This window comes from Capsicum annuum, chromosome 7, assembly GCF_002878395.1.
Source record: "Capsicum annuum cultivar UCD-10X-F1 chromosome 7, UCD10Xv1.1, whole genome shotgun sequence".
Classification (NCBI taxonomy): domain Eukaryota; kingdom Viridiplantae; phylum Streptophyta; class Magnoliopsida; order Solanales; family Solanaceae; genus Capsicum; species Capsicum annuum.
The window spans coordinates 59949083-59963923 of record NC_061117.1 but is presented as its reverse complement, the minus strand read 5'-3'; the positions used below and the strand labels follow the sequence as shown (position 1 = coordinate 59963923).

Sequence of the window (14841 nt, the reverse complement as noted above, 5' to 3'; positions counted from 1 at the left end):
AAGGCCCATAACTATCATGTTGTCCTCCCCTACCATAGCCCTCAACATGGATGGGTCTATTTGGGTTAAGTGGAACTTGTAGTGGCGAGATTGGATTTGGATAGTGAGGTTTTTGGTCAAGTGGAGTTTGGATAAGAGGGTTCGGGTTTGGTGGTGGTATTTGGGTTCCAAGCCCGTCTTGTTGGACTTGGTGGAGTGGAGGATGGTTTGGTCTATCTTGTTCTCTACTTTGGGAATAAAGATTGGTTGGATTTGTGGCAATTGGTGGATATAACATTTGGTGCAAGGTTTCGGGAGTATTAGTTGGGGAATTGTTTTGAGGGGTGAAAGGTCGACTTCTTTGGCTTTTCACACGTTTTAATCTCCCACTCATTGATGCCACATCCGTATCTAATTTCTCAAGACCCACATTCAACCTAGCCACATCTCGGGATAGTTTCAAGGCGAGCCAAAATGAGATTGATGGCATTATTGTCCATTGTTTGAGCATTTGAAGCCTCGGGTTCCATTGTGGTTGTACCGAAAATAACCCTTCAAGTTACGGTCCAACAAGACGCCTAATCAGTCCACAATGTCACACACAACAATACAACACAAATCCTACAAAACAAAACACACGTTAGTTTAAAACAACCTCCCACAATGAGATCCCACCTTCAAGTTTCTTCAAACTCATGCTCAACAATGGTGGATGGCTCAAATCACTTCCAATTTAGCTCAAATTCGAACCCTATACTCCTATAGTGTTAGAGAACACAAATCTAACACTAAAACATAAGAAACACACAAAATCAAAAACTCAAAATTTGACCTAGGGTCAAAAACGGGTTAGTTATTTTTTGGGGATTTTCGATTTTGACACTTCTTTTTTGTTGGAATTTTCAATTTCTAGGCTCTAATAGTGTTAGGGAACCAGGATCTAACACTAGAAACACACACAAATCAAATCTCAAAAATTGAAAACCCCTAAAAACGTAAACAATAAGTTTTTTTTTTTCTTCTTTTTCACTTTTTTTTTTTTTGATTTTCAAGATAGCAATCCCAAGATTGATTTTGTTGGAACAAAATCAAACCTTGCTTTGATACCAAGTGATACAAGAGAGACTAAGAAGACATGAAACATACACCAAAACAGTCCACAAGTTTGAAGAACCGAGGAGCCCTTTGGTGACCACTCTCGGATTCACTACTAACAACAAGAATTCAAGATATAATGGTGTATTTGACACCAAAACAGCTAATCCAAACTAATGTGACAAGAAGAAGAAGATGAACAACACAATAAGATTTCAACAATACAAGGTTACACAACAAGAACACTACCAACGATTACAACAAAATAAAGATAGAAAGATAGACAAATGGAGGTATAATCTTAAGAACCCAAGAACATATAACACTCTTGGACCCTTAACACTACACACTATAATCACCTATCTCTTACAATTGACACAAGAGAGGCGTCCACCACCCAAGCACCAATGTATTAAGCAATGCAACACACAAGTGATTCCACACTTGTATGTGACCCTAGTTATGGTTTTGGGACTCTCTCTCTCTAAGAAAAGTGTTCTCTCAATATCATTAAGCAACTAAAGAAATAAATCCTACAATGTCCTATTTATACTACATTACAATAATAGACAAAATGACAAAAGGGCCCTTTAGTGACTAGTCTACAAAAATACTAAAAAAGTGTCATGATCATAATCATACTTGTATCAGAGCGGCAAGCTCGATTTATAGTTAGCAACCAACACTCCCTTTCGTCCTTCAAACACATAACAACCACAACAACAACAACAATTACAATGACGACATCATTCCCACCTTCATCCTATCAATTTTTCAGCGATAAACTAACTTAGAACAGTTTCACAACAGTCCAGCAATTCACAACTACATCATACACGATTTTTGATATTAGTTCCGTATTTTCTCACCCAAAAACATAGGTATCGCTTGGATAAATTTACATACACCTAAGAAAAGGGAAATCTTACCTTAGTTCAGCAAGAACAACACCTTTTTCAAGCCAACTTCAATGTAGATGCAGTTCCATCCCAATGGCAAGAAGAAACAGATAAGCTAAAAGATCTTTATGAACTTTTCTAGAGGAGAATTGGGTTGCAACCCTGTAGTTCTTACTTGGGAACATTTGGGAACTCCTATGGAGCTCAGGGATGATGGTGGTGGTGTGTGTTAGGGATCTGTTTTGGTCGTGGAATGAAAACAAAAGCCGTGGAACTGTTCAAATTAGTAGATGAAACTTTCCACTGCTTATGTGGGTCCCAGAAAGCTTGCACAGTCTCATGAAAACACAAATATCTCTCTACTCCGATGTCGTATCGATGATTTAATGTGTTGGAAACTAGATTCGTAGACCTACAGTGTGATAGGTAGTAGGTCCTCTTAACTCTTTATAGATTGAGAGATATGCTTGTTCAAAGTTTGACCATATACGAGATCGTTTGAAACACTCCATGATGTACCTTTAACTTGAACTTTTGTTTTAAGGCTTCCCATTGGCCTAGAACTTTTTTTCTTTTTGATAACTATGGTGTCCGAGCCAACTTTCATGCACCTCGACTAAATTAACGAGATACTTGCCACCTCCCACCAACAATAGATACCAGATTACTTTGTCCACCAAGGGTTGGACAAATGGGAAGAATCACCTAATGTTTCTTGCCTCTACTGGGATTTGAACCTGAGACTTCAGGTTCTCAACTCACTTCATTGACCACTAGGCTACATCCTTGGGTGCTAACACTTGGTCTAACACTTCAAACACCTCCCTTAATACAACCACATGTTTGTAACCTTATTCCCGTGTCATATCATCGACGGGTGATGTAAAGTGATAGGATTAGACTCGTAACACTTCGATGGGCTAATTTAACAATCCAAACGTGCGGGGTGTTACAGAAAGTATGCCTTAGATATTCCCATGGAGATGGTAATGATGGGGTGTAGACCCATTGATACTTTTATAAATCCGAAAGCCTAACTCCTGCCAAGACAGAGTAGGCCTTTTAGTATCCTTAAAGACATGCAGCTGTGCATAAGTCGAATGACCTCACAGTGACTAGAGTGGCATTTTTTTTTTCATTGTGGGTTGTAAGTCAGTTTATAGATTCTTCCTATGGTAATCATTTGGATGCAGTTGTCCGCATGCTGCAACATATAAAATCAGCCCCAAGCAGAGGGACTACTATGTGGTTGCTTAATCCAGTGCACAAACAGAATATTGAGCAGTGGCTTAGCAACTTGTGAGATAGTTTGGATCAAATAGTTGCTCGGAGAGTTAAAATTTGAAGAAATCAGTTAGATGGAACTTGTGTGTGATAACAAGTGGCCTTCATACTGTGTCAAATCTAGTATTCCATGAGAGGACTAAACACATTTAGTTGACTGTCGCTTAGTTAGGGTACATATCCTTTCAGGAGATATTGTTACAAAATTATGTTACCTTCTCAAAAATACTGTTACAAAATTTGTCTAGTCAAATACTGTGCTCAGTGTCCCACATCTGAGAATAGGTATCTAGGACGGTGTAAAGTATGTACATAAATAGGGTTTAGTGTAAGAGAGTTAGGTAACACATCTCAATAATAATTTCCGTCCCTTTATTTTTTACAGGTTGCCTGTCCGACAAAGTCTCTCAAGTGTGTGAAATGAATTCGTCAGTTATATGTTTATTTAGTATTATTTTTTGAATTTTTGGAGATAAGTTTATGGGGTTTTGTGTATCTTTACAGGAACAGCTTTGAAAATTGCTGTAAATGTGCTAAGTAAGATAATGGTGTAACATAATATTGTGTATATTAGATTTCTTGTTTTAGCATGTGTCTAGGTGGTCTTACTGAGATAATTGTGTACGTCGAAAGTAATTAATAAACTCTATTAGAAAAAGTATATTTGATGTGTCATCAGATTGTTTTTTATGCCATACAATCTTAAGCTTCAGACTCCCTTTTTGGATTCTTCTTTTTACATTTTGATAAAACTCTTGGTTGAACATTTTCAGTTGTCTGATGTGCCAATACTGTTCATTCCATCAGGTTCTCTTCCAGCATAATGCAAATCTCTATGCTGCAAATGGTGCTGGTGTTGTTTTAGCAGAAAAAGGTCAATTTGATATTTCAAAGGATCTTTTCACACAGGTCTGTAAACTTTTTCTACTTCTACATGGTTGAGGCAAAACTCCAAGTTTATGAAGTATATGCTGGACCTTCATCCTTGTAGGTTCAAGAAGCTGCCAGTGGAAATGTTTTCGTCCAGATGCCTGATGTGTGGATTAATCTTGCACATGTTCACTTTGCTCAAGGCAACTTCGCATTGGCTGTGAAAATGGTATGTTCTCATGCTCTCTTCATATTTTAGTTTTTTCTCATGTTTGATAGTTCCACAGCACTGAATGTGTTGATGCCTTGTTCTTGCAGTATCAAAATTGCCTGCGGAAATTTTATCATAATACCGACAGTCAGGTGCTTCTTTATTTAGCAAGAACACATTATGAAGCTGAACAGTGGCAGGATTGTAAAAAGACTTTATTAAGAGCTATCCACTTAGCACCTTCAAATTATACGTTGAGATTTGACACTGGTGTAGCACTACAGAAATTTTCAGCCTCAACGTTACAAAAGACCAAGCGGACTGTTGATGAGGTTCCACTGAAATGAGCTTCTCCTTTCTTCCCCTCCATTTTTCATCTTCCCCTTTGTCAAACCGAAATGAATCAATTTCTTCATTTTGTTCCTGTTAACTGCTTTTCCTTGTTGGTATTTTTAAATATAGATTATATGATGTGATGATTTCATTATTTTCTGATAATGATTTAGTTCCTTTTAACAGCTCTTCCTTGTTCCTCTTCTTGAATATATATCATATGCTGCGATGAATTCTTGATTTACTAGATAAAATGTAAGTCCATCATGTGTGCATATGATAACTTTTAACAGTCCTTCAATGACATGTTTGTGCCACATATCTATATTAAATAAAAATATTCTTTGGAGCTGAAGTGGACAAGATGAGGGAAGCGAGGCTGAGATGGTTTGAGCATGTGAAGACAAGGCATGAGGATGCACCAGTAAGGTGTGAGAGGTTGGCTATAACAGGCTTAAGGAGGGGTAGAGGTGGGTCCAAGTTGAAGGGGTGGTGGTGGTGGTTGGTAATTTAGACAAAACGTGGCTCATCTTCAATAAGGAAGGTGTAGAGGAGGTCGAGGATTAGAGTAGAAGGATAGTAGGCAGCTGAGTGTGGTCATACTTTATGTGGGAGAGGCCGGAACTAGTCCCCTATTCTCTTTCTTTGCATTATTTAGCAGTACTAGTGAGTATTTGTGTAGTAACTTCGGCTTGATTTTTACAACTACCTGTTGATTCTTTTGCATTGTTCATCCTGATTTTTTTCCTGTCTTTATTTTCTTACAATCTTTTGTTGTGATTCCTCTTCTTTCAAGCAGAGGATCTACCGGAAACAACCTCCCTACCCCACACTCCACAAAGGTTGGGGTAAGGTCTGTGTACATCCTACCCTCCCCAGACGCCACCTGTGGAATTACATTGGGTATGTTGTTTTTGCTGTAGTCTGCGGAGCTGAAAGAGATATATGCAATGGGAAGTAGCACTGTTAGGTTTCAAAGCAGCTACTAAAAAGATATGGACATACCAAGATCTGAAAGAGGAATGAATCCTAGAGGAATACCAGGAAGAATGTGACAGCTGAATCTTAACCAAACCCAAGCTCTTTAAAGTTTTAGTTGGAGAACCAAGAAGGGGGGACTTTTTCAGGTCAGGTTACCTGTGCCTGGTTGGAGTAATATGATTGCTGCATGGTCTATAATGCCCAACTGGTTGATCTTAGGACATAGAGTTGATCTGTGCCAGGATTATCTTGGCACCACCTAGGTTCTCATATATTGATACTTTGACTACGTGCATTATTTGCTTACTTACGTTACAGGTAGTTAGAGACTTTGAATGCTATATTTTACCATAAATTATACATTTAGAACAGAGACACAAAAAAGGGACATCTCTAGTTCTTATGTTTGTGTCTTTTTGATGGTGTAGGTGAGGTCAACAGTTGCAGAGCTGAAGAATGCAGTTCGCTTATTCAGTCTATTGTCTGCAGCTTCAAATCTTCATGTTCATGGATTTGATGAGAAAAAAATCGAAACTCATGTTGGATACTGCAAGCATTTGCTTGAGGCTGCAAAAGTTCATTGTGAGGCAGCTGAGCGTGAAGATCAACAGAATAAGCAGAGACTTGAACTTGCTCGCCAGGTCACATTGGCTGAAGAAAATCGCAGAAAAGCAGAGGAACAGAGAAAATATCAAGTTAGTTCTCCATAGCACTATATCTTATGATTATAGCTTTTGCTGCATACTTCTACTTACTTGCCTTTTGGGAACAGCTAGAGAGACGAAAACAAGAGGATGAACTCAAACAAGTGATGCAGCAAGAGCAGCATTTAGAGCGTGTTAAGGTATATTTTCTCATAGTCACTGCTATCACAATTGTTGTCAGGGCACATCAGTTTTATATACTCAGAGAAGTTATTGTAACAGATTTTTACGCACCAAAAGAACAAAATTTAACACTATCATCACATAAGTAGCCTCACTTTTCCAAATGGATACCATTTCAGGTTTTAGCCCTTGAATTTATCACTTTGGGAAATAGAATTTAATATTCAGAATTTTTCACCTGAGTACTTTTGGATAAAACGAATGAGTTGGTTTAAGATTATTTAAAAAGGAAAGGCATTTGCTTTATTTTGATTAACTACGGATTGACAGATTTTTCTTGTTTAGTTGATGGCATAATGTCTTAAGTATGACAAAATACTAAAATAGAAGCTATAACACTAACCCGAATAAAACCAAGGTTTACAGAGTGCGTGAAAGTTGTGCTTCATCTTTTGAGTATATATGCTGTTAAGTTGCTCTAAGAGAATATAATCTGTTTAGGAAACAGTTGTTGGTTTCTAAAAAGCAATGTGAAACTTGTATTTTACTCCCTCTGTCCCAATTTATATTACACACTTGCCTTTTTAGTTGGTCCCAAAATTAATGATACATTTCTTTATTTAGTAACTATGTAATGTATAGGTAGCCACACAAACACCTCTGACTTACTTTTAGACCACAAATACAAAAGTCTTTCCATATTTCTTAAACTCCGTGCCCAATCAAACTTCCATCATATAAATTGGGATGTAGTAGTTGGTTTACATATCATTGCCCGTCATCTGTCTTCTCTGTTCTCCAAGGATAAGTTCAGTTGCACGAAGTTTAATACTGTACATAATTTGCCTCCAGGAGCAATGGAAAAGCGGTACTCCTGCCTCTAAGCGGAAGGACAGGTCCCAGAATGAAGATGATGAGGGTGGGCATGGTGAGAGGAGGAAGAAGAAAGGGGGAAAGCGGAGAAAGAGGGACAAGAAATCTCATTACGAATCTGAGGAAGCAGAAGCTGAGATGGATGATCAGGAAGAAGTGGATGATGTTGACCGTAACAGAAATTATGAAGAATCTTATTATCAAACAAATGATCAAGCAGAGAATAATCCACAGGATCTACTTCTAGCAGCTGGGCTTGAAGATTCCGATGCCGAGGATGACACTGTAATCTCTCTCTCTTCTGTGTGTATATGTGTACTCTCCCTCCACTGTTACACATGTGGTTCAAGGGATGGAGAGGGTAATTTGCAGTATGCTTGTTCATCTTATTGGGCAAATGTTTTTTCCCTTTTAGAGGGTTTGGTAGAACTGGAGGGTATGAGGTATGTTAGGGCATTTACTTTCTTGTTCCTATCTAAACTTGAGTACTAGGAAATTCTGAGCTGTCAAGAAAATAAGAAAATTAACCCTTGCAACTCTTCTACTTGCCTACCTCACCTCTTTCCGTCCAACCAAAACATTATGTTTGACTCGCATTATGTCTCCAGAAAAAATGAGAAACCTTATTACTTTCATCTTCCCATATGAACAGTGCTCTTGTCTTTATATCACATTTAACTCTTCCGAGTTCAAAGGAGATCAAAGAGTTTTTTTTGGGTGGACCTTCTGCAGTTCTTTTAAATTGTCATGTAGATGTGGTAGAATGATATATGAAGTGAATGCTAATTTGATTAGTTTCTGTTAATCTCTTATGCTGGACTATATTACATCTCCTGCATAGAATGTTTTGGTTACTGAGTCTCTTTTCGGATTGTGGAAGGTTGCACCTTCATCAAATGCAAGTCGGCGAAGGCAGGCGCTGTCGGAATCTGATGAGGATGAGCCATTGCAGAGGCAGGGAAGTGATGGAGAAGGTGGAGACAATGTTGCTGTGGATGATGATGAATGAAGATGGAATGCCTCTACAATTCCTAGTTTGGTTGATGACAATATTGTCAATATTCCTTCCCTTTGTGCCAAACACAGTGGGATTTCTGTTGGCTCTTTCTAGGCCTGGCTGCGTTATAGTTTTTGTTTCCTGGGCTAGACTTGATTGAGTTATTGATAGGAAGAAAAGGTAAATGTAGCTTAAGTTATAGGCAAACGGCTATACTGTAAATGCACAAGGTTTATAGAAACCCAGTTCTGTCAATTTAGTGTTTTGTTAACTGCCTCCTTGACCTCCTATAGACTGGATATAATGTCTTGTTATTCTTTGATTCCTTAATTTATATCCATCTATGTATTACTATTATAAAATCGAGAAGACAGTTAAAGGTTGATGGACCTTTCTATCTTTTCAAAAACCAAATTAAAAGGAGTGAGAAAATAAAACGAAAAAGAAAAAGAAAACAATAAGAAGGAAAGACCAAACGCCTCATAACTGTGAACCTTCCAGTTGATAATTATTTTGCATTTCCTGGTCAAACCTTATGTGTACATAACTCTTCTTATTTCCGTTTGCAATTAAAAAGAGGACATAAATAAAAGAATCAACCAAGACATCAAAAGGTTCTTTCATTCCGACCTAATCTGTGTGTAGTAAGAAATGGTTGAGTGTAGGAAAAGTTAGATTTTCTTCTCTGTCGCAGCACCAACATTCAGATTTTAGTTCATATATGTAGCACGTTCCTAGATACGGTGAATGGTATTTTCGTTGGATTCCTGGCCGATTCTTATTCTTTGAAGCATGCAGAGAGTATCATGATTGGCTCAATTTTATCGGCATAAGCGGCTCCGCTGGTGTGAGCCAAGCCTCACTTAAGTGGCAGCACTAGACATCAGCTGCATCAGCAGCTTAGCAAAGAGTTCCAAAGTCCTGAATGGACCCTCTAAGATTCATTTCGAGTTTTGTGAATGCAAGTCAAATATGCTATCCTACGGGAAATGATAACCCAGATTCAACAAAATTGATGAAATTCCCAATAGGTGTCATTTCAACAAGATATAGGCCCAAGCCTCCTTTTTCCCCCTTTTAACTAAAATCCATCCAACCATCCAAAATGAGTCCGAAAGCCTTGGGACCTGAACCAAAGGTCCCCCAAAGCTAAAATTCGCATTTCAGAGCTAAAAGAATTGTCGGAATTCTCATTCGAGGTTGTTTACTAGAAGTTTTTTCGGAGTCAAATTTCATAACTTCAAAAGCTCTAAAATAGGAAAATTGACTTGAAACTCAAACAAATTGCTCGAGAAGCGAACCTCCGGTCCCAATAAGTCATAAATGACTTGTAGCAACTACAACAACTCTCGAAACATAGGAAACACATGAAAAATGTAGAAAATGACCCAGAGGGTCATTGCAACATCCACTACTAAAAAGACTTTCAGCCTTGAAAGTCAAGGGATAAAAAGTACTTGAAGGCCCGAATAAGTAAGAATATCGGGTCCCCATGTATTGATCGATCTCCTAGGCCGCTTCCTCGATTGGCTGGTGCCTCCATTGAACCTTAACAATCAAAATCTCTATAGACCTCAACCATACCAAAAAATGCTAGAGGCAAAAATAACTCATACGCCATATCACCTACCAGCTGTAGAATCTCGAATCGACAAATATACTCGGGCTAAACTTTCCCCTCTTCCTGAATGTCATCACATTGTTCTGAACGCTAAAGATAGAAGCCTACTGTCAACTTAACTCTTCTGCCTGCTCTGAGATGCCCGTAGCATGTCTTGGATCATTCGAACTGCATTCAATGAATCACACAGCAGATCAGTACCCCTTAACCTCAAAAGTATCAAACCACTCGATTGGAGATCTATATCGCCAACCATACAACGGCTCAAATAGAGCTATCTGGTTACTTAAATGTTAGCTATTATTACACACAAACTCTTCTAAGGATAGAAACTGGTTCCACTGACCTCCAAAATCAATGACACATGCCCATAACCTGTCCTCTAGTACCTAATTAGTTCGCTCAGACTGGCCATCGATCTCAGGGTGAAGTGCCGTGCTAAGCTCAACATAGGTACCTAACTCCTCTTGAAAAACCCTCTAAAAGTAAGAGGTGAACTAGGTGCCTCTACAGAAATAATGAACACTGACACCTCATGAAAATAAACTATTTCTTAAACATAAATCTAGGCCAACCTTTTTGAATGGTGGACATTTGAATTTGTAAGAAGTGAGCAAACTTGGTCAATCGATCAATAATGACCTAAATAGAACCAAAACCCCGAAAAGTGCATGGCAACCCAATCACAAAGTCCCTGGTGACCCGTCCCTATTTTCACTCAGGAATATGTAGCATCTGAGTTAATCCACTAGGCATTTGGTGCTTGAAATTTACCTCTAGCATTTCAAGCACTGAGACATAAAATTTGCTATATCTCTCTTTATCTCACACTATCAGTACTGATGCCACAAGTTCCTGTACATCTTAGCTACCTCTGCATGAATAAAATATATGGAACAACCAACAAGCCTCTTCCAATATCAATTAAATCAAATCATCAACCCTCGAAACATCTATACGACCCCTAAATCTCAAAGCCCTTCAGATTCAATGTTGACTTCCTGACCTTACCTTTCAACACTTGATCTCTAATCACCTCTAACCTACTATACATAAATTACCGATTTTAGATCTTTTCCAACAACGTAGAGAGAGCCTTAACATGAGAAAAAAATCTATCAGGGTTAGAAATGTCAAGTCGACCAACCTATTACTAAGGGAAGAATGTCCAAAGCTAATGGTCACTCTAAAGCTACAAAAAATGCTAAACTCCCCATATTCACCACCTTATGGCTCTCTACAACTACGATTTCCTTACTTAGATGGTATAGAATAAAAATATCATAGTCCTTCAGCAACTCCAACTGTAGGCTATGATGGTCGATGAATATCTCGTAATGAACACATAATACATCCAAATCTTAAGCGCGAAGACTACCTCCACCAAATCTAAGTCATGGATGTGTAGTTACACTTTGAACCTTAAGCTGCCTAGAGGAATATGCTATCACTATGCCCTGTTGCATCAAAACATAACCCAAACTAATCCTAAAAGTATCATAATAAACTTTAAATCCGCAAATCATAACTGGAAGTGTCAAAAATAGAGCTGAAGTAAGCGTGCTTGCCTAATACTCAATACACCACTGGAATAGGATATCCTGCCTAGTTAATCTACTTAGTGGCACTAGGATAAAAGAAAACCCCTCTACAAACCATTTGTAGTAACCAACAAACCCGATAAAACTACAAACCTTGGTAGGAGAAGTGAGCCTAGCCCAATCATGAACTATCTTAATCTTTACCCGATCCACCATAATCTCATTCTTGGACACCACGTGCCCTAAGAATATGATAGGCTTGAGCCAGAACTCACACTTTGAGAATTTAGCATAAAGTTGCATGCTTATCAAAGTTTGGAGCACAATCCTCAAATATTGTTTGTGCACTTCCCTACTTCTCAAGTAGATATCATCGATAAACATGATCATGAAGAAATCTAAATACTGCATGAACACTTAGTTCATCAAGTCCATAAATGATGTTAGGTATTAGACAACCCAAAAGACAATCACCAGGAACTCGTTAAGATCGTAGCGAGTTCTAAAGGCTATTTTAGGGATGTTTGCTGCCCTAATACTCAATTGATAGTAGCTTGATCTCAAATCAATCTTAGAAAGCATAGCTGCACTCTTAAGCTAGTTTAATAGATCATTGATACATGATATCAAATACATATTCTTGATAGTCACCTTATTCAACTGTTGGTAATTGATTTACATATGAATGGAATAATTTTTTTCTTTAAAAAGAGGATAGAATCACCCCATGATAAAAGACTCTACTTGATGAAACCTTTACCTAGAAGATCCTTAAGCAGCTTCTTAAGCTCTTTTAGCTCAGCATGAGCCATATGGTATAAGGAAATAGAAATGGGTTGGGTGACCGACTCAACATTAATAGCTAATTCAATATGATACTCAGCTAGAAGACCAAGAAAATTAGTTGGAAATGCACCATCTGAGTTAAAAGTAGCTTTCCCAGCCTGGATCATAGCACCTAATCTCAAATGCCACATAATTGATTATCCTCAAACTACTGCGCTCGAATCTACTCAATCAATGTAAAACTGGCCTCAACATTATCAATAATCCTCTTGGGGTGTGAAATATCAAGTTGAACCAACCTGTTGGCTAAGGATTGGATCTCCAAGGCCAATGGTCGCTTCGAAATAGAACTGAAGGCCAAACTCCCCATACTTACTGCCTTTTGGCTAAAGGCATCCACTACTATGTTTTCCTTTCTCAAATTGTATAGAATAAAAATATCATAATCCTTCAGCAACTCTAGCCACCTATGCTGCCTCGAATTAAGCTTCTTCTAACTAAGAATATACTGCAGGCTACGATAATTAGTGAATATCTCGTAGTGAACACCGTATAAGTAATTCCTCTAAATGTTAAGTGAAAAAACCATCATCAACTCTAAATCATGAGTGGGGTAGTTTTCCTCGTGCACCTTCACCTATCTAGAAACATGAGTAAGAACTCGACCCTGCTGCATCAGAATACAACCCATATCAATAGCTGAAGCATCATAGTACATTGTAAACCCTCACCCTTAACTATAAGAGTTAAAATAAGAGCTAAAGTGAGTAAGGCTTTTAGCTTCAAAAAGCTCCCCATACTCATTAGATCACTTAAACAAAATATCATTCCTAGTTAATCTAGTCACTGGCGTTACTATAGAAGAGAAATCCTTGACAAACTATCTTTAGTAACCTGCCAACCTAATGAAACTATGAACCTTGATAGGAGAAACGAGCCGAGACCAATCAAAGATCTCCTTAATATTTTTTAGATCTACCATAATCCTATCCTTAGAAACGACATTCTCCAAGAATGTTACAGACTCAAGCCAAAAATTATAATTTCAAAACTTAGCATAAAGCCGTTGATCTCTCAAAGTATGGGGCATATTCCTCAAATATTGCTCATGCTCCTCTCCTACTCGAGTAAACAAGGATGTAATCAATAGACACAGTCACAAAATAGCCTAAATAGGTTATGCACACATGGTTCACCAGGTCCATTAATGCTTTTAGGGCATTGGTCAACCCAAAAGACATGACTAGGAACTTGTAGAGGACATAATGAGTCCTAAAGGCCATCTTAGGGATGTCTGCCACCTGAATCCTTAATTGGTGGTAGCTAGATCTTAAGTCAAACTTAGAAAACATATTTACGACCTAGAGCTGGTCAAGTGAATCATCAATATACAACATCAGATACTTATTCTTTCTAGTCACCTCATTCAACTATCGATAATGGATACATACATTCATAGAGTCATCTTTCTTCTTTACAAACACAATAGAGGCACCGTTCAATGAAACTCTCTGTCTGATGAAACACTTACCTAGAAGATCATGAAGCTGAACACTAATATCTCTCTACTCAGCTAGAGCCATATAGTAAGGTGAAATTAAAATAGTCCTGGTGCCCAGCTCAACATCAATAGCAAAATTAGTATCACCCTCAGGCAGGAGGCTATGCAAATTGGTAGGGAAGACATTATCAAACTTACATGCCAAAGGAACCAAATCAAGTAAAGAGACATCGACACTAGTATTACAAACATAAAAAATATTGGTCAAACATCCTCGTGATACTAACCTCCTAGCCCAAATGTAAGAAATAATCCATATCGGTGTGTGACTAATAGAGTCCTACCACACAACAGGGGGTATGACAGGCATAGCCAAGGTAACAGTTTTAGCAAAGCAATACAAGACTATATGGTAAAGGGATAACCAGTGCATGTCTAAAATAGTGTCAATATCTATCGTATCAAGCATAATAAGTTGAACTGACATGCCATACTCCAAAATAGTCACCAAACATAATCTATAAACCTGATCCACTACTAAAGATTTTCTTATGGGAGTGGCTATATGTATTTGCACACATAAAGGCTAGATAGTCAATCCCAAACAAGCAATATAATATGTAGAAATATATGAATATATAAATTCCAAATCAAATAAAATAGAAACTAGCTGACAACAAACTGAAATTGTACCCGTGACCATTGAGTCTGATACCTCTGCCTCTGGCCTACGGAGAAAGTCATAACAATCTACGACCACTGTTGAACTGAGAACCTGATTAACTACTTATCCTACTTAACTTTCTACCTCTGTGTAGACTCTAAGAAACTCTCTTACTATTTTGGAAACAACCTTTGGCTGGTGGCGTCATTACTTAAAAGGGCTACGCTAAAGTCCCAATTATCCCACACTGGGGATATTCTCTGGCGAAGTGACCAACAACCCTATAATCAAAACATACCCCAGGTGCCCTGCTTTGATGAGAGGGTCCTACTAACCTAAAATGATCACCACTGCTTGAAGCCCCTGAGTGAAGATCCCC

At 38.2% G+C, this 14841-nt stretch overlaps 1 protein-coding gene across 2 annotated transcripts in view; it reads left to right on the top strand.

Moving 5' to 3' along the window:
- LOC107877992 (protein CTR9 homolog) overlaps positions 1 to 8625 on the top strand; it is a 51317-nt gene extending 42692 nt beyond the window's left edge. For both annotated transcript variants that reach the window (XM_047393555.1, XM_047393554.1), the window contains 7 exons: positions 4065 to 4166; positions 4249 to 4356; positions 4446 to 4670; positions 6081 to 6347; positions 6425 to 6496; positions 7332 to 7637; positions 8233 to 8625. In XM_047393555.1, coding sequence (XP_047249511.1) covers positions 4065 to 4166; positions 4249 to 4356; positions 4446 to 4670; positions 6081 to 6347; positions 6425 to 6496; positions 7332 to 7637; positions 8233 to 8361 — 1209 coding nt within the window. In that variant the 3' untranslated portion in view covers positions 8362 to 8625. The remainder of the gene's footprint in view (positions 1 to 4064; positions 4167 to 4248; positions 4357 to 4445; positions 4671 to 6080; positions 6348 to 6424; positions 6497 to 7331; positions 7638 to 8232) is intronic.
- Positions 8626 to 14841: the final 6216 nt, after the last annotated feature.